The sequence below is a fragment of the Manacus candei genome, unplaced genomic scaffold (genome assembly GCF_025592945.1).
Source record: "Manacus candei isolate 608988 ecotype Guabito, Panama unplaced genomic scaffold, ASM2559294v1 h1tg000005l, whole genome shotgun sequence".
Classification (NCBI taxonomy): domain Eukaryota; kingdom Metazoa; phylum Chordata; class Aves; order Passeriformes; family Pipridae; genus Manacus; species Manacus candei.
In genome coordinates this window covers 11,285,766-11,304,943 of record NW_026138053.1, presented here as the reverse complement: position 1 = coordinate 11,304,943, position 19,178 = coordinate 11,285,766, and the positions used below count along the sequence as shown (strand labels likewise).

The window sequence follows — 19,178 nt, the reverse complement described above, 5'->3', positions numbered from 1 at the left end:
CAAGTCAAAAATGCCACTTTGTACTGTGTTAATGTTATCAAGTTTGTGACACAATTTTACACAACTTCCTTCTCATTTAAAGTTTGTTTTGGAGTTCCTATGTTGCTTTTTGTAAGCAAACAACTGAAGGAAAGCTTACACTTCTCAGGGAAAAACAATCCCTCAAACCAAACCAAGTGGATAACAAAACATGGATGTCTGGAGGAGTTGATGGAAGATGGACACCCAGATATGTCCATGTTCTCAGCATGCAGGAGAGCACCCAAGGGTCAGAGCCCTGACAAACTGCAGCTGGGGCTGCTGTGCTGGGGAGTTGGGCCAACCTATGGAGTGGGGAATGGGACACGGGATGTGTCTGGGGCTGTGGAGAAATCTAAACCAGGTCTGGTTCAGAAGCCGGGACCAGGAACAACCAAGCTTCCATGGTGGGTGGAGGGAGGTGAGGGTGACAGGCTGCTCCTTATCTAGATGGGGATGGGGATGGCGATTCCTGGGCACCTCCCAGCCAGGGTGGGCTGACAGCCCCCTGCCTCAGGACCATCCAAGCTGAGAGCAATCTGCCTCAAAGCTCTGGAATATAACTGATGTTTCTTTACTTTCATCTCATCGTGTTATCAGTGCCCAAGATGAAAGTGCAGCATTCCTTGTGGGCATTCCTGTGTTATAGAACAGCATCACACCACCAAAACCCAGCCCTCGGGCAGGTCAGCAGAGGGGGATGCTAAAGCAGAACGCAGGATGGGGATATTTGCCATCAACACTAAAGCTGTTCAGGGATCTCGGTGTGACACTTGGGGTTTGGTGGTGCAGCGAGAGCTGCGGGTCGATGGCCAGGCTGGCAGCAGGCGAACGGTCCCTCCCTCAGCTGCTCTCCTCGAAGCTGCCGCTGCTGCCGCAGGAGTGGAACCTCATGGTGCTTAAGGGGTCTGACACGTACCCTGCAAGGTGCAGAGAGAGGGTCAACTGTAGCTCTGCACAGCAGTGGTGCTCCCGTCCCCCCTCCCTGCAGTGCCGATGGCAGCAGAACAACTTGTGGCAGAGAACCCCTCAGCATTAACTCACCGTTTTTGTCAACTGGGGGGTACTGGAAGTTCCTTCTCATGTCATCCAGAGACAGGCCCTGAGAAGGGGGTTGCCCAGTGCTGCAAATTAAACAAGAGATGTCAGTTTAGGTGAGACTGATGAAGGCTACAGGAGCTTTTCTCCAGAGTGGGAGGAAAGGACAGTACTACAAGACATCAGTGTGGGGGTGGACCACAGCAGTTCAAGTAAACAAAAAGCAAGAAGAAGTCATGAAGCAAGAGCAGGACCCACAGGCACACTGCCACTCAGTTACCATTCTCAGAGTAACTGCCCTCAAATACCCCATTTGGGGCTTCACAATTATATCTGCATTGTCATCTTGGAAGCAATTCCAGGCATCAATCCAGGATCATTGCCATGTATTTTATGTGTCACTGCTAAAAGGGTCCTGCAAATAAGTTTCTCTGGTGAGGAAGATGGTGGAATTATCTTCCAGTCATGAACCAAAACCCACTGTCCTGCTGGCAGGTAGTTTATCCCTGATCTCTGTAATGGGCACAGGTGACAGCACAGGTCTGGCAGAGCTCTCTCCTGGTCCTGCCACACCACCTTGCAGGAGCATGGCCTCCTTCCCTTAGTCACCTCAGCCTAAGCCTTTCAGAGGCTCTCTCCCTCCCCGGGTGGCTCATACGCACCCCTGTGACCAGACAGCGTAGGCTCGAGCGTTCAGGGCGTATTCCAACTCGAACCGACTGCGCAGCGCGGCGACGTGGCTGCGGCCGGGACCTCCCCGGGCCACGAGGCAGTCCGAGGAGGAGGAGGGAGACAGGGACCCGCTGCTGTTGCTGGAGGCTGGAGACATTAACTGGATTTTAAAAAAAAAGGTACTGTTATTGCATATTTACAAGTCCTTCCTCATGTCTCTCATAAGTTGTCCCGCACTTTTCCTTGGACTTTTCCAGCAGCTCCAAAGCCACTGCTGTCCTCAGCTGCTGGCACTGTCCCTGTCCCCACTTGTACTCCTATCTGCTTGTACACACACAGAACCAGGTCCTTACCATGCTGGGAACCAGGTCCTTACCTCAATATTGCACAGACACTCCTCTAACTTTGTGACAACTTCTGAGAACTCTGGTCTCCCCTGGGAACACAATAAAAAAAGCAGAGCTGGGTTAAAAATGGAAAGGGGCAGATCTGCTGTGAATAGACTGACACACAAGGATAGGATTTCTCTGAATTTCATGGCATTGCTGTCAGTCTGTTTGGGAATCTGATGAGAACTGCAAGTTCAGTGCTGAGTTACGAAACGAAGAGGTGTGTGTAGAACAACTTCAACTGCAATTAATCTCTTTTTCTGTAACAATTACATTTGAGCTAATAATGACTAGATCATAAGATTACAAAAATGCTATTAATAAATGCTTGGCTCTGCTCTTTAGGTTGGCTTCCACTTTGCCCATGAACAGGACTTTGGACACAGTAACAGCAGTGACGAGCAGCAGATAAGCTGCCTTTGTGGCTGTCCTCCTCCTCCCCTTGTCCCTGTACCTGCACCCCCCCACAGCTGCTTCCCACTGCCTGCCCAACCCATTCCTGGACAAGTGTGTCCATCTTTGTGTGCTTCAAGCGGCACAGAGGTTTGTGGAGGCCACACTCGGGACAGGATCAGGCAAGTGAGGGGAATGACAAGTAGCCCTCCATTATTGCCTATCCGTGTTCTGTCCCAGCTCACAGCTCAGCCTTCCCGGGAAGTTCAGGCGTGACTGAAGCAGTACCTGAGCACTGTTTAACAATGGAGGGCTGGGAATACTTTAATGAGGTAACTGCTAAATAAGCTACTCATTCCCATCACCACCCTGTCCTCAATAGAACCACCTGCAAGAGGTAGGCTCTACTTAAGGGCTTTGGGCCAAAGCCCTGCAGCCCTCCTAGCAGCCCTCCAGTTCAGGACTGACAGCAGCCCTGCTATCCATGAAGGAAAGTTTAATAAAGAACAGAAGCAAAACACCTTGCAAGATAATTTTAACAACTTTTTGCTCACATCTTGTGCAAAGTACTGACCATCCATGGGGTGACTGTGCTATCAATTTCTTTATAATTCTGTCATGAAACTCTAAAACACTGGCAAGATGAAGTGATGTTGGAGTGTCACTGATGGGTAACAAAGTGCACTGGGACTCTGAAAAGATGGTTTTGGGGCTAAGTGGGCTGTGGAAATGCTGACAAGACACAGGGACTGCATCCATCTCTGTGTTTGCTTAGGTCAACACTTTAATATGACATCTTATTAATAAATTTAAACTTAATGTGTGTTACATGCTGTCATTAGCAGTTATATACAGAAGTCTGAGAGCAGCAAGGAGTTTTCTACTCACACTATAACTCAAGTCATAATCAAAACTACATGATTAATTAGGTTTCATTGAATGGCTAAATGTCAGTTTACTTTCCTCCTCAATTCACCAACTCTCCTGTATTTCCTGACACACCCCGTTATCTGTCTGGGGGCTTTCTGCAGTGACCCTTCCCATGGAAACCGGTATTCTGGGGAGGGTCAGCCAGAGCAGACATGCCTGTTTTCCCACTGCCAGGGGCACTCACCTCGGGACAGGCGTTCCAGCCCCTCATCAGCAGGGCAGAGATGGGCTTGGGGATGGAGTAGCCGATGGGTGGGCGGATGTGGTGATAGGCCATGTCTGCTGCTGCTGCCGCTGCAAGGGACAGCCCACAGAGACCCGTTAGTGCCCGCACTCACACAGATCCTGGGAACACACCTGCTCACTGCTGAGACACCGGGCAGGCACAGGAACACTGAGCCATCCAACCTGCGGATAAAGGCACGGAGGTTAAAGGAGGCTTTTCCAGTCAGACTGAGAGCAGAGTGAGCTGCCCATCCCCATGGCCTTGGGCCCACCTCCAGCCACAGGACAGATGGCAGTGGGGGTCTCATTGGCAGAAGGGTCTGAGCCCTCCCTCCTTACCTGTGCTGGCTCTGACCACGTCCTACAGCACTCTTGACCTCTAATACTTCCTTTCAGACATCTGGGGGTCAGAATATCAGGAGTGCCAAGTGCAGCCCTGGAAAGGCCACCCCCCCATAGTTTTTGGGTGTTCTCTTGAGACACATGAGGACAAGTACCAAGGAATGGCTTTGAAATCCCAACACCCATGTGAGAGAGACAAAAAAGCCTGCAGTCAGAATGACTTGTTCCTAATTCTAGACCTGGATAAGGAATTGTAGGTTATGCAGATCTGCAGGGAGTAATATACATGATTTTAATGGGATATTTCTGTGCTTTTCACCAAATGCTGTATCTCAGCACTTAATAACATACTTCAGTAAACTACTGGTTAAAATTACACAGTGTAGCTACTTCTCCAGTCCAGAAAAATTTAAAATACTAATTCATTGAGCATCTTACCTGGTTTCAGGTGAGCAAATGGAATTTCTCCTGTTAACAGCTCCCAGAGGCACAGAGCGTAGCTGAAGACGTCAGCTTTGATGGTGTACCTCGTGCACTGGGTGAACACCTCGGGGGCCATCCAGCGCAGGTTCTGCGCACCAGGGAACAGCAGTCACACATTAGCAGTGTTTGCCTCCTCACACATGCACCTATTCCTGCCTTCGTATGTTTGTTTTCCTTTGTTTTCTTATTTCCTGCCTCCGTCACTCCATAAAATAACTGGTAATTTGCCAGGAAAAATTTTCACCTGGCTTGCAAAAGCTAATCAATGTTTGTTACTGCACATGATATGTAACTGCATTAGCTTGGTGCTGTCTCAGCCCTGTACAGCCAGGCTGAGCAGACTTTAAACATGAGAGTAGGGTGAGAATAAAAGAAGAAACCCAGCCTCCAGGCCTGCAGATCACATCATCAGGTCTGATATATATATATATATATATGAATATATGCCATATGATAGGAATTATATGATTCAGCTGGGAGAAGTAAAAGCTGATCACAGCTGTACTGGGCTGGGCCTGCTCTCTAGGGGTCTTGCCACTGCCTGCAGACCCCTAATTCTGAGGCTGCTTCACAAGGAACTGGCCTCTCCCTGGGGTGATTTTCAGATTCCTTGTGCCTTGGTTCCTTTACTCTGCATCCTTTACAGGACAGGACAGTCCTCCTTAGGTCAGCCTTTCTCAGGACAGCCCTTCTCAGGACAGCCCTTCTCAGGACAGCCCTTCTCAAGACAGATCTTCTCAGTGGGATGTCACCAAGGCCTGGCAGGACCTGGGTCTAAACAGCAACCTTTACTCCTCACACAGTGAGTGCCATTACAGGGATTTAAAGTGCTGATTAAAAGCCCTGGTGTAGTTATTACCCATCCTTTGGCATCACCCGTCCCACCTCACATTAGTAGTTAGGATGATGTGAATATTCCTGGCCATGGAGTGACACATGGGATGCATCTGGACTCAAAGACAACAACAACTGTCTTGTAAATCTGACTGTGAGCAACAGGCTATTATGGAGAAAAGAACTGTGAAATAAGGGAATCAGTGTCGAGGAACTGATTTTCTGCTAGGAAAAAGAATCACCCGCCAACAAATGTGTGTGTGAGTCAGGAAGAGTGGATTAAAATTCACTCTTTAGAAAGGAATTTGGGCAATAGAGCTCCCAAGACAACCTTATAAAACATTGTTTTCTATTGAAGATGTTATATATTTCCTCATCTCTGCTAGTAAAGACACTTCAAGGAAAAAAAATAAGCCAAAACAGAGAAACATTGAAGAGATGAAATACTACAGCAGTCCACCTTTTACAATAAACATATTTCTAATGTCAATTTCTCCTAAACAGGGTTTGCCTGTATATTTGATATTATGTGGAACAAAACAAGAAACAAACCCCAGGTTGTTTTGTCATGTTGTCTTCATCCAGGGATTGCAGAAATCGAGATTCTGAAACAGAACAAGAAAAATAATTACTGTCAGGACAATACTGACATGCACCTTGTTATACAAAAGCCCTGTATTCAGTGCAATCCTACAGGATTGTCTCAGCCAGCACGTTTAGTTTTAGAGAATTTGGGGTTAATTTATAAATGTTTCACAAAAACTCCTTACCTCCAAAATCAGCAACTACAGCATGACCATCCTCATACAGGAGAATATTGTGACTGGGGAAAAAAAAAATAGGTAATTGTTTGATAGTGTCTTAAAAATGGTGAAAATGTTACAGTTTTTGGGTCATAGATACACTCTCGAGGAGTTCAAATTACCTGCATAGGTAGTCAAATGTCTATAGCTACATCTTCTATTTATTGTTAGAAAGTGCACGTTAACTCTGAAAGGCAAACCCAAAGCTTCAGCTTTTAATCAATACCAGAGCAAAACAGCTTCTGTAATTAGTTACAGACCAAGTCTAATAGTTTTATTAAATAAGTGCACTTAATCTCAGTGATGAAGATGATATTTGAATATAAGCACAGTGATGGCCTTCAAATAAAACTACATGGACTGATTCTTTTCTCTTCTAAGGCTTAGGTAGGTGTAAATTCATGGTGGTAATCCCAAATTTATGACGGTGTATAGAAGGGAAGGAGCAGATCCAAAGAGTCCATAAAGAATGGACCATGCACACAAAATATCTTCTGCCTATTGCAAAACATCATTTAGCAGGGAAAGTGTATATAGAATCTATTGCAAATTGATTTACTGATTCAAGAACGTTACAGCAACTTATTTAATTTTCAGCAAAGAACACACATGAGGAAGTAGAAAAAAGCCTATTTCATAAAACCATAGAATAATAGAATCATTAAGATTGGAGAAGACCTCCAAGATCACAGAGCCAAACTTTCGACCAAATAATCCAACATTTGACCAAGGCTTTTAGAAATCAGCAACACAAACACAGGTTTTCAGACAAAGTGGGAACATGAGGAAAGACTCACAAGATGCCTTAGCTAGGTCACAAGCTTCCAGTACCTCTTGGGATGAAGGTTTCCCTACCCCAGTCACTACACCTTCAGGGCCTAGGGCATTGGTCACAGTACCAAGCCTGACAGTTCAAGAAGCGTTTGGATGATACTCTAAGGCACATGGTGAGACTCTTGAGGATGGTCCTGTGCAGGGCCAGGAGCTGGACTTGATGATCCTTGTGGGTCCCTTCCAACTCAGCATATTCTGTGATTCTGCTTTGGAAGGGCTGAGCAAATCACAACATAAAAGTGCAGGAATGTGGACACAATGCTGCTGACAGGATATTTATCAAATGCTGACTGATTCAAGTAAATTCAGAAGCGTGAAAAGTGTATGTAAAAACAAATGAAAAATCTGGCCAGGGCTTACATGGGGAGAAAAAAATGAAAGTGATATTGATGGTCTCAACAAAAAGCACAACTTGCTCATATTAGAGCTGCAGACAGACACAAGAACAGTCAAGTGAGGAACACAAATTTCACCAGATAACAGTTTTAGGACAGAAAAAATTTAAGCTCTCCCAAGCAGGACTTCACAAATCACTGTCTTTAAGATTTCTAGTTTCACCTAAAACCAACACGTGGGATGATAAATTTAATCATAAAAATGTAATTGTGACTCTTTTGATTTATATTCAATCTAATTTTAGCTCCCATACATACTCTCCATCAACATAGTGAAGTGATTTGAGTATGACATGGGGAATTGTTTTTGAGATCCCCACCAGATGCCAAATGAAAATATGAATCAAACACAAAGCTGAACTAGAGAGACTCTTGAAGGCTGCACCCTGGGCTGAGTGTAGGTACACAAGACATAGAAAGCTACAGACTTTGCTGTGGTCTTCAATCAAATTTGGCCTCTGTCAGTAGGGACAAAAAATATCCCAAGTCTCAATGTGAATAAACTGCATTGAGCCCTAGTTTCAACTTCAGTCTTCTCCAGGATTGTGTAGACCTTGAATAAATACGACTTGACAAGTCAAGGCATAATCAAGACCTGGACTGAAAGTTTTTATTGAGAAGCTGAGAAATCAATTGACAGGCCCTTTCTCCTCATGGCATGCAACAGCCTTTCATAGACTCACAGAATCATTAAGGTTGGAAAAGATGGCCAGGACCATCAAGTCCAACCTGTGACCCACCACCACCTCATCAACTAGACTAGAGCACTGAGTGCCACATCCAGTCATTCCTTGAACACTTCCAGGGATGGGGACTCCACCACCTCCTTGGGCAGCCCATTCCAGTACTTGACAGTTATTTCCATGAAGAAATTCTCCCTGATGTCCAACCTGAACCTCCCCTGGCCTAGAATATGACAAACAATGCTGAAAGGCTCATTCTGGTGTTGAGCACATGGATGGACATATCTGAGGGCAGGACACAGGCTCTGGAGGGTTTTGTCAGTCTGTTACTTCCAGTGAATGCTATAGTTACTGATTTTTCTTTTCTATAGTAAAAAATACAGCTCACAGAAACAGGGCTTGGAAGGTACAGCTCAAAAATGCTGTTATTGCCTCAATGGCACTTGCAAATTTGAAAATCTTGGATGAGAAAGGAACTCTTAAGCCTCTGTTTTGAGAAATACAGAAGACAAAACTGAGCTGAGCTGAGCAGGCAGAAGGTTAATAATGAGTTCAGCAGAATCAGAAATTAATTGTCTTCTGTTAAGATCACACAGAGATTGCAATGGTGAGAGCAAGCATCATTCTCTTCACGAAACCATGGAAGGAAGAAAATGAGAGAAGAATGAGTAATGTGCAATCATCCTGCCTTTGTGAAAGGATGTGGTTCTTGGGTCTGCCAGCCATGGAGGCTTCTCCCTCCCATGGCAAGTGACAGGCACAGCATGTCCTTTTCCCAGAGATCAGGGCCATGAAAAGATCCTTCTGCCTTTAACATGCTGTGGGTTTAATGAAAAGCAACAGCTATTTTAAGATTTCACAAGGGATGTTTGAACAAAGAGGAGTCGCAGACTATCCCCATTACCACCAGGCTGCCATCCTCTCTTTCATCTCTCTCACCAAGCAGCTCTCAGAACTGTTCATGGATAGTTAGAGCCATCAAATGCAGGTCAGTTGCTCAAAGGCTTGCTCCAGCCATGTTCAGCTGTTATGGCTTAAATTAAATTGATACTAAAATGGTCTCTTTTTTATTAAAGTGCTATAATCATTGTGGCTGTCATCCCTCACCATGGTGTAAGTAGTAATAAGCTGATACGTGTCACCATTGCGGATAGCTGTCAGAAGTGAAAAGCAAAATAAAACTCCCAATTATTCTCCAAATGGAAGGATAACCCCTTTTCCAGGGTACAGTACATGAAAGATTCATTTCTTTCTCTATTCTGTCAAGCCATATTGCCGATTTATTTAATGCATTATGTGTGGTGCATTAGATTTCAGAACTCACAAAGGGGGTTACAAGCTATGTGAAAATTTAAGGTAAAAAATATGAGACTCCTGTGAAGCCAGTGGCAAAACTTAACACAATTTCACTCTTGGTCTTTCTCTTAAATTGTTGCAAAGATTTTCATCTGGTAATTGTGCCTGTGGGCTGGCTGGGACTCATGCTGCAAACACAACTCCTGCTTTTGCACTGAAGTTGAGCTGCTCTCATCAGCACACATCAATGACAGCAGTGTCCCTACAGCAAATTATCTTCTGACCCTCACAAATATGATCTGTAAAAATTCTGTGGGGCAATTACATGCTTTCCAACTTTCTAGGAAGATACTGGTTTGGGTTTTCGTTTGTGGAAAATGTTATTTAAAATCCTCCTTCTAAGAGCCACCACAGCCTGGAGCTGAGCTGTGAGGCCCGAGCCATGGAGCTGAGCTAAGTCTTGGCTGCCCTAGTCTGAGCCTTGGCTGCCCCAGAGCAGTCCCACAGGCTGCAGTGGTCAGGCACAGGGCTCTCGGCTTGCATCACAGCCAAGGCAAGAGCTGCAGCCTTGAAAACAAGGCTCTCCCTCGGAGACCATGGGTTGTGGCCCGAAAGGAACCTGTGCAGTGATGCAGGGATGTGAAGGAGACTCAGAGGGAAAGTGGGGGATGCCACCCCAGTGTGCCTGTTGCTCTCAAGGGCTGACAGAGCTTTTGCCACAGCAAAAGGATCATTTTCATCTCCAATCTTGCAGTCAATGCAGTTTAGGTATTTCACCCCCTGTTGCTGAAACATGCACATCACGAGACTGTTCTCATAACTAGAACAGCAAGAATGGGCTTCTTCCTGTAGACACCGAGGACTCAGTGCTCCTACTCAGATACCACCAAAGAGAGGGATGAGTGCCTGGTCCTGTGTGAGACCTCAGCTCTCGGAGGAGAGCAGTCAGAGCTGCTTTTAGCTGTAACAAACCAGCCAAGCAAATCAAGAAACACATGAACTTGTAACTACAGGGAAATACTTAGAGTAAAAGAGACAAAACAAAGGAAGAAGATGAAGTGACAAGGGAAAGTAACAAAGTTCTCTTTGACAGCAGGTGCTGGGCTAAAATACATGGAGAATTCAGAAATGGAAATTCAGAAAAACCCAAACAAACAGATGCAAGAAAATGCTCTTTTTCAGCGACTGCCGCCTTCAAGGACAATGACAGTTTGGCAATTGCAACTTGTAGGGGTTTGTGTAACACTTCTGAGATTACTTCAGCTCAGAGCTAATGAGACCTGATGTGGTTACAGGAGTCTGTGGAGGTCCCTGTGTCTTTGAGCCGTCATGTTCTCTGAATATTTAGGTTAAAGACAGAAACTGACCTGTTCAAATCCCGATGTATGATGGGCTGTGTGAGATTGTGGAGGTACTCCATGCCTTTGGCCACATCTACAGCAATGATTAATTTAGACTGCAGATCAAGAGTTCTGTATTTTGGGGGAAAAAAAAAATTACTCAAAGTTAATAAACAGTCAAAAACTGTCTGTAAATTATTCTTATGTGTAAATCATGCAACCTTCAAAATTGTTTTACATACAAAATAATGTTATATAATCTATGTAATGTAAATCTATATATTGTAAAATAATGACAATAACAATTTTGTGATTACCAGTTTCCCTTGTACACCAAATTAACTGAACCAAAGATCAGCTTTTTCTAGTGTGCTCCTTTTTCTGTTCCTTATACTGAAATGCATATTTACATCAGCATAGATTCCCTACTCTTCCAAATTCTGTGCAGAAAGTCTGAGTGGAGGACAAGGGGAATACCTCTTCTGTTCATGGAGCAGGGAAAAGAGCGATCCCCCGGAGATGTACTGGGTGACGATGGCAAACTGGCTGGGGTCATCCAGGCACGCTCCCACAAACTGGATGACACACGGATGGTTCAGTCGGCAGAGAATGGAAACCTCCCGGCAGAACATGTCCACGTCAGACTTGGAGCAGTAGGTGTTGGCTCGATAGCTTAGGATTGACACGAGAGAAAACAGAAAGGCAAAAAAATTATAAAATACCATAAAATATGGGCTTTCTTAATACTTCAAACTAGGCCATTGTCCAAACAGGATGGAAAAGCCTGACAAACGTACCGTTTGATTGCAACGATTTTATTTCTGCATCGTCCCTTGTAGACTTTTCCAAAAGACCCTAAAATGATTTAAAATAAATGAGCACAGAGATGTTTGTTATGAACATCACACATTTCACGAGGATGCACTTTCCATTCTGGTACCTGAGCCAATAATCTCATGAAACTCTATCTCGGAGAGCTGAAGGTGGAAGTGCGATGGCAAACCAGCGCGGAGGAGGAGAACGTCAGCCTTCTCTGCAAAAGAAACACTCATCCTGTTTGCAAAACATGGGTCAGGGGAGGACAGAACATAAAGCACTGAACTTCAGAACCCTTGCACTGAGAAAGTTGACTTTCCCCTGTTAATTGAGTGCTAATCCTGTTCCCTTTCTTCCATTACCAAAGCAAACCCCAGTGACAGACAAATCCTTGCAATGCCACAGTTGCCTTGGCATTCCTGGCTTTAGCACCACATCAGCCATGAGCACTTTCCCTCATCCCCAAACTCTGCCTGTGCCATGGCATGGTTGCACAAAATTCCTTACATGGAGAATCAGTTTCTTTTTTTCTCTGCATGCAGTGATGATTGCTGTTGCTGGAGATGCTATTCCAGAGCCAGATCCTAGTGACATGTGGAATCTAAATTTTGCAACTAAATTTAGTTGTCAAATCTCTCTATCTTGTTGACTTTTTTGGTTTATTGCTATGAAGTTTATCATAATATTTCTAAATGGAACAATTGGATGGTGCTGTGTACAGGATGTAAGGATCTGAATATATACAGTGAACATTTAAAGAGGAAAATTGAAAGCACCACAAAATAAAAAATGAGGAAATATTTCAAAATACAAGTATTTCTCTGAATATTTTATCTGTGTTTGTTTAGAGCAACATCAGATATTTTTGAACAGAATTTTTCTTGTAAAGATAATCCAGTCATTTTATAGTGGGATTCAACATGGTATTTATTTTCATTCATGGATAAGTGGGTATTTCATTAATGCTAATTCACAAAACAGTCTTTTCTCAAAGAAATAAAAATAAATACATTCTTCAAAGTAAATGAAAATAACATAAATACAAGAATTGTCATTATGCTGAGTAGTAAAGCTAAGTATGCTGTTTCATAAAATTATCCCAGGGAAATGGAACGATGAACAATGAAAATTTCAGGAATAATGAATCTTGTGCAAGATATTCAGGCTGACAAACATGGTGGGTAAAATGACCACAAAAGTTCAAGTTTTCCCTCGCCATTGCAAATACCTTTTGTCATGCTTTTAATCTTCCCCAGAGGGGACGGCACTGACACGTAGGAACCATCTGAAATAAAGAACAGAGTGAAATCTATGGAGTTAAATGACAGCATAAGTGTCTGTGCTGATAAATTAATGAGGCAATGATGGCTGAAAGAATGACTAATAAAGGATGAGAATTCAAATAAATACACAAACGCATCTGATATGAGCTGGTTTGGGCTGGGATACAGTTAATTTTCTCCACAGTGAGGGGTACAGCACATCGGGGTGTTGTATTGCTTTGTTGTTGTCCTTTTAATAATCAGCATTACAAAATCTCCCTGGGTGTGCTTATTGCTTGCCAAAATAATTTCCAATGTACACATAACCTTAGTCTAATAAAGAGTTACGTACACTTGAGCTATGCTACACCTAAACCTGGAACAGGCCAAACGATGCAGGGAGCAGGTTGATGCTGCTGCTGGTTGTAGGTTTCTCCTGTTTACATACCTGGAGCACTACATGACCCAGTCAAACCCCAGGGTACAGCATCCTCATCTTCCCTGAGGCAGTGCTCCAACACACAGCCAAAGGTTTTGTTTAATTCCTCTTCCTGGCTTTTGTCATTTAGGTACCAATGCAAATGAGTCTTTTTGTAGTAAAAAGGGTAATTAATTATTTCCAAGGGGGAAACAGATATCAAAAAATATTAAAAAATATGAGGGGGGCTGAGTACAGAAGGAAAAAATATCAACCACCAAAGAAACATCAGAACTAAATAGCACAAAGAGAACAGCTACGCAAGGCATTCAGGATGAGGAAAGGTGTGAGCAGTGGTTGACAGGGACTGATCTTCAGCTCACAGCTTTGGGCTCCTCTTTCCAGGAGTAACATGAGCTGACAACTCCAATTCAAGATAACGGAAGACTTCTGACATAAATTAAGGGTACCTGGAAAATGGCAAGTCCCATAACACTGATTTTATTTGTGCCAGGCAGAACTGACCCAGAGCTCCCTGACATGGGTGGATCATTTCCAGAGACTTCAGCATTCTCTGGATCAGGCCTTTGGTTAGAGAATAAAGTGATTGCTCAGCCCATACCTCCTCCAGGCTGGGAGTATTCATTGCAGGGGGATTCATCCTGAGGTCTCTTGTAATGTTTCAGGAGGGTCACAATGGCATCATGACCTAGGAAAGAAGGAGGAAATATAAGGACTTGCAGGTATCTCAGTAGTCTTTTTTGGTTTTGTTGTTTCTGTTTTGTTTTGTTTTTTTGTTTTTAATTGATTGATTTATACAAAATCAAGGGATTTTTTTTTTAAAAATGTACAACATGCCTATAAAATATGCAAACAAAGACATGGTGGTGCTAATCTGAAACCTACTGTGATTCTTAACTGCAGAAATATGGGAAATTCCTGCCAGTAAAAACAAGCATGTTATCTTCATGAGTCCACCTACTCCTAAAATGTGAGATATGGCAAAGGAAAAACCTGCTGCAGAAATCCTGCAATGGAAGTTGACAACAGTCTTCAGCAGACCTGACAGGGAAACCAGTGCCTGAAAAATTTGTTTTGGAATCCTAACCCGGACAAATTTTGTCACTTATTGCTGCAGACAACTGTTTTAGCACCACAGAAACACACTTCTCCTGAAGTTTGTGCTGGATTAAGCTGACATTTAACAGAGATCTGAGAAGAATCAAAGGGCTGAGGTTTATAGTGCTTTGTGCCAGGACCTGGAGAGCAGGTGGTGAGAACTCCGTCTGCAGGCACTGAAGAGTTATTCTGCAGGGTTATCTCCTTCCCATGCTGCCCTCTCCTTGCTGCACGGCTCCTATGGATTTTGTAGCAGAAATTAGAAAGTTGAAATACCTTTCTCATAAGCCCACATCAAACAGGTCTGCTCATCCTTTTCTCCACTGGACCTGCTGGGATCACATGCTACCAGATTCATATCAGCTCCGTTATCCAGCAGGAACTGCACAAGGCGAATGTGGCCATGGTAGCAAGCGCAGTGCAATCCTGGAACACCAGAGAAGCGTGGGGAGCACAAGTCTCACAACATGGCAATATCACTGCAGCAATAACTGTAAAGTACAGATTGATTTCCTCGATAAAGGAATATATTGTCAAAAAATACCCGAGGCAAGAGGTGGAAATTAAACATTAAGGCTACAAGAACCAATCTATTGCCTCTGCATGATGTGTCAGCATTTCCTCTGCCACCTGCAAACCACATTTAATGACTCTGCACGTGGGAAAAGCAAGTAGAAATAAAGGCAGCTCTTTGTAGTAGGGACAGGGGTGTGTGCAGCTCTTCAGACACTATACCCTAGAAGCCTAGCTCCTTGCAGAATAATTCCTAACACTACTTAGAAGCCTCGCTATAGGATGAACAGTTCAGGCCAGGTTTTGTTACTCATATACATGCTAACAAGCCTGACACATCCTCACTGCAGTCTTATCACTTTTATGCCTGCCTGCAAAAATATTTCAAAAACTTGTGCTTTGTCTGAAAGGTACTCGGATGCTGGTCATCCAATTACCTTGGGATTACCCTGGAAATCCTGATGGTGTATGGCTTCCTGATATTTTAGTGCTGGTATATGCCCTCATACACAATCAGGATGGTGATGTTACCTGTGTGCCCATCTCTTCCCTGGTGATTGATGCTTACAACATTCTGGTCAAGAAGAAACTTGACAAGTTCTATGTTCTTTCCATAGGTGCAAGCGCTGCAGAAGTAAAGGGAGTGGTGAATGCTATAGTCTATAAAAGAAGTGCCTTGGGTAGCAAAAAATTTACAAAGAATAACAGGGAGATAAAAATGCAGTAATAAAGGATCTTTAGAAATGTGCAAATGCACGATTAATCCACCAAAGCATGTTCCTTTTTATTGTTTCAGAAACATTCTAATTATTGCTGAATAAATTAATTTTGCACAGCTGTGCAAACAGTCTGTGTTGCAAAGTGTCTCTTAAATAGCCCTTTACAAAGTTCCAGCATCCTGACCAAACTGTGCTCTGCCACCTGGTTTCTCATTCCGAGTACTTGCCTCCAGCAGGCATACAGGTGGAACAGGGGCTGGGCTCAGCTCCCAGACTGGACAAGGAGAGGAATCATTGTCCATCCAGGTGTTGGTGAACCTGGTGCCTTTCCTACCTTCCTCGCTCTCACTTGCTCTCTCCTCACTCTGGTTCTGTCTCTCACTTCATGCCCTCTCCTGTATCTCACGACAGAAACTCACCCTCCCCGTTGAGCTCTCTGCTTGCTCTGTCCCTCACCTGGCAGCTGCTGAGACATTGGTAATTTTGGACGCTGTGTTGCAGGTGTGTGTTAGTGGAGCTCTATTGATAATGGCATTTGAACACCTCACCTGTGAAAAGCTGTTTCACTGAATATATTTTCTTTAGTGAGACTTTCTGTTCCTGAGAGCTGAATTATTTCTTTGACAACTTCAAACTTCCCATTGTAACAGGCACTGAAGAGGAAGCCAGTACAGAGCTGTTAGCAATGCCAGCCTTCCCACTAGCCCCAAACCCACTCAACAGCTGCTCTGGGGCACTCACAGGTGTAGGGGTGTGTCTCCGTAGATATTCACCACGTGAGGCTGCACTTCGAAGCTGCTCTGCAGTAAGAACTTCACAATTTCATGGTGCCCAAATCGAGAGCAGAAGTGCAGAGGAACATGATCTTCATTGTCTTGAGCATTCACTGCCAGTTGACCCAGAAAGAGACCACAGAAAGGATTTTATACTTAACACACAATATTTAGTAAAGCTTTATGTGTTGTGCTTATACATATAGCTGCTGCTAAAATATTTATGGACCTATTTGTTTAAAATTGAAATTTCTGTGGTCTTTCATACTGCTCTGTGCCATCTGCAGTGCAGTGTCAAGGCGACCTTCTGGACTTGAAACATAATTGCTTTCTTCCAGCAGCAGACTTATTGAATGCTTTGAGGAAGTTTTCCATGAATGAATCACAAGTTATAAATGACCCTTACAAAGAGCAATTGTGAAGTAAAAGGACGATAACAACATCAACATGACTGGGAACCTCCAGGCAGCACAGAACCACTGGCATAGCAAATATTAGCAAACTATTCTCAGTGTGGTTGCATGGAGCGGCCCCAGAGGATCCTTGATCTGCAGGTGGGAATTGTGCGAGACTTCCAGCTATCTTTGGCTACATCCATGCCAGGGAGCCTTCTGCCTGTTTATGGGGTGGGCAATTGCATTCCAGCACCAGAAATGGGTATCGAGGTACATTACATGGCTCTTCCTTCATCTATCCTGTAGAGAGTGAAGAAGAGACTGGACAAGGCTCTAGGTAGAGTTCTCCATTGTTACAGACACCTACAAATACTGTTTTCATTATCTGAAAAAGGTCTTTACTCAGCTTGAAAGACAGCATGTATTTCTGTGATTCTCAGTGTATTCTTCCTGTGTTTAAAGACAGAACAACCATAACTAGTTGATTTTGTAACTGATAGAAATGACAAACCCAGTCTACTTTGTGTGACTTTTAGTTCAGCCTTTGCACCAAAGGCATCAGGTCTTTTAGGCAGTTTACAAAAAATGAAGAGACTACTGTCCATTAGAGGTGTTCTAACCTGCACTCCCAGGCTTTTACACTGACAAACTTATAACTCTGACAAACATCCCTCAGGAACATCTTTCCTACAGCTAAGCCTCCTCGGTACAGAGATGAAACCAACCACATTCTGAGAGTTTGTCTTCTCTTTGATTTTCTGTGAGCATTAAGAGCAATGAAAATTAAAATAAATCACCGTTTTAAAACCTTTCTGAAATAATGATGAATGCTCACAGTTCAGTCCCTTGAAATGCTGGATTCTGTTTCAGGCCAAAAAAAAGAAAAAGTAATGCCTATAACTGTAATTAATCTTGTGGCCCACAAACATCATTAACTGCTCCTGCTAAACTTCCTAGCAGTCTTGTATATAAGAAGTAAAGAAAAGCAAACACTTTTTCTTCTCTATTCTAAAATAATTCTTCACTTTATAGATTCATGTGACATGCTGGTCTTTATTTTTTATTATGATGTGGTACCAGGCATTCTGGTACCATTTTGCCAGATACATTCCGAAGTGCAATAAATAAGAGGGGAATAAATATCAAAATTTTATAATGATAAATGCCAGCATTTTACAGTATGTCCCCACAGAATGTCCTGAAGGACATCAAGGGCTTCAGTCTACAACACAACAAGGTGCAAGGTGGAACAAGAATATATATCTCCTTTATATATCCAGTTGGAACTGATGTCAAATGCCTGCAAACCATTTCCTTTGGCTCTAGAAGGATCTGTAACTACACAGTGGGATGACTGGTTTTGTTTCAATTGATAGTTTTTTGATTTCTAAATGAAGCACACCAGGTACACTGGAATAGTTTAAAAGGAGAAGTTTACATTCAAAACAAAAGATAATTGGTCAAAAACACCTTTGAAGAGTATTATGGAGAAAAAGTACATCATATTGATTCAGGAATTACTAAAGAAGAGTATAGGAGAGTTCTTAAAATTGAGATTTTTTTATTAAATTGAGGATGGAGAGTATAACTATCATGGCAGTCAGGGACTGAAAACTGAGGTTGCCTTACAAGTAAATAGTAAAACTGAGCAAATGCCAAGTTCTTGCCTGTGAAAAAAAAAGGAATTCTGTAGAAATTATTCTTAGCACTGAGACATGACATTGGTAGAAAGTAACAGGTGAAACCATGACCATAAGTGAAAGGATGAAAAACGGACAGTGCAAGAAATGTGCTTGAAAGAGCTTATGGGATTTCTGAAAATACAGAGTTTCTTAGTCCTTCCCCAGAGTGTTTATGCTAAAACAAATGATGGGATTGGCATGTGGAGAACTGGCAGCACTTGTAACATTGGCTTATATGTGGGCCATGTGTAAAACATGGACATTTGCCATGACACACATAGGCAGCACTTTTCTTTTATATTTTTTTCTCCTAATTTGTGGTTGTTCTGAAGAAGAACTTTGGCCATTGTTAGGCTGCAAATGTTCTTTATTTCAGCAGCATTCTGACCTTTTCAGCCTGATTTGGTGGTCACTGCTTGTCTTCAGTCACAGTGGTTTTGGAGCTGACTAACGAGTCAGGTTATGTTAAAAGAGATAGTTCAAGTTTGTGACCCCAATTACTGGTCTGCACTGAACACTGTCAAATTTATTCAGGTTCTTTCCCCAGTTCCTTTCATTCCTAAGCATTGAAGACTTGTTCCTCTGCTGCTGCATTTATAGCAAGTTTCAAAGTGTGCTGCTTTGAGAGCAAAAGACTTCCCGCTTCCAGTCTCCCTTTTCTTTTTCCTGTGCTGAAGATTCTGATTTTAAAGAAAAGGACCTGAAATAGTGCCCCAGATTCTTTCCTTTTGGAATAAACTCTCTAGCAGAGAGCAAACCTCCCACTGCCTTGTTATGGTGGGTGAATGTCTCTTCTTTCCCCTCTT

At 43.2% G+C, this 19,178-nt stretch overlaps 1 protein-coding gene across 1 annotated transcript in view; it reads right to left on the bottom strand.

The window, feature by feature from the left end:
- Positions 1-16: 16 nt before the first annotated feature.
- The window catches only part of TNNI3K (TNNI3 interacting kinase), a 33,225-nt gene continuing 14,063 nt past the window's right edge, over positions 17-19,178 (bottom strand). The window contains exons 8-25 of the mRNA XM_051798722.1: positions 16,264-16,408; positions 16,071-16,175; positions 15,335-15,429; positions 14,567-14,716; positions 13,794-13,880; positions 12,720-12,776; positions 11,616-11,708; positions 11,473-11,530; positions 11,153-11,347; positions 10,703-10,807; positions 6,095-6,147; positions 5,877-5,929; positions 4,446-4,578; positions 3,625-3,734; positions 2,105-2,164; positions 1,719-1,888; positions 1,063-1,142; positions 17-938 (exon numbers count right to left, since the gene is read on the bottom strand). Of these exons, the coding sequence (XP_051654682.1) occupies positions 862-938; positions 1,063-1,142; positions 1,719-1,888; positions 2,105-2,164; positions 3,625-3,734; positions 4,446-4,578; positions 5,877-5,929; positions 6,095-6,147; positions 10,703-10,807; positions 11,153-11,347; positions 11,473-11,530; positions 11,616-11,708; positions 12,720-12,776; positions 13,794-13,880; positions 14,567-14,716; positions 15,335-15,429; positions 16,071-16,175; positions 16,264-16,408 (1,826 nt within the window). The 3' untranslated portion in view covers positions 17-861. The remainder of the gene's footprint in view (positions 939-1,062; positions 1,143-1,718; positions 1,889-2,104; positions 2,165-3,624; positions 3,735-4,445; positions 4,579-5,876; positions 5,930-6,094; positions 6,148-10,702; positions 10,808-11,152; positions 11,348-11,472; positions 11,531-11,615; positions 11,709-12,719; positions 12,777-13,793; positions 13,881-14,566; positions 14,717-15,334; positions 15,430-16,070; positions 16,176-16,263; positions 16,409-19,178) is intronic.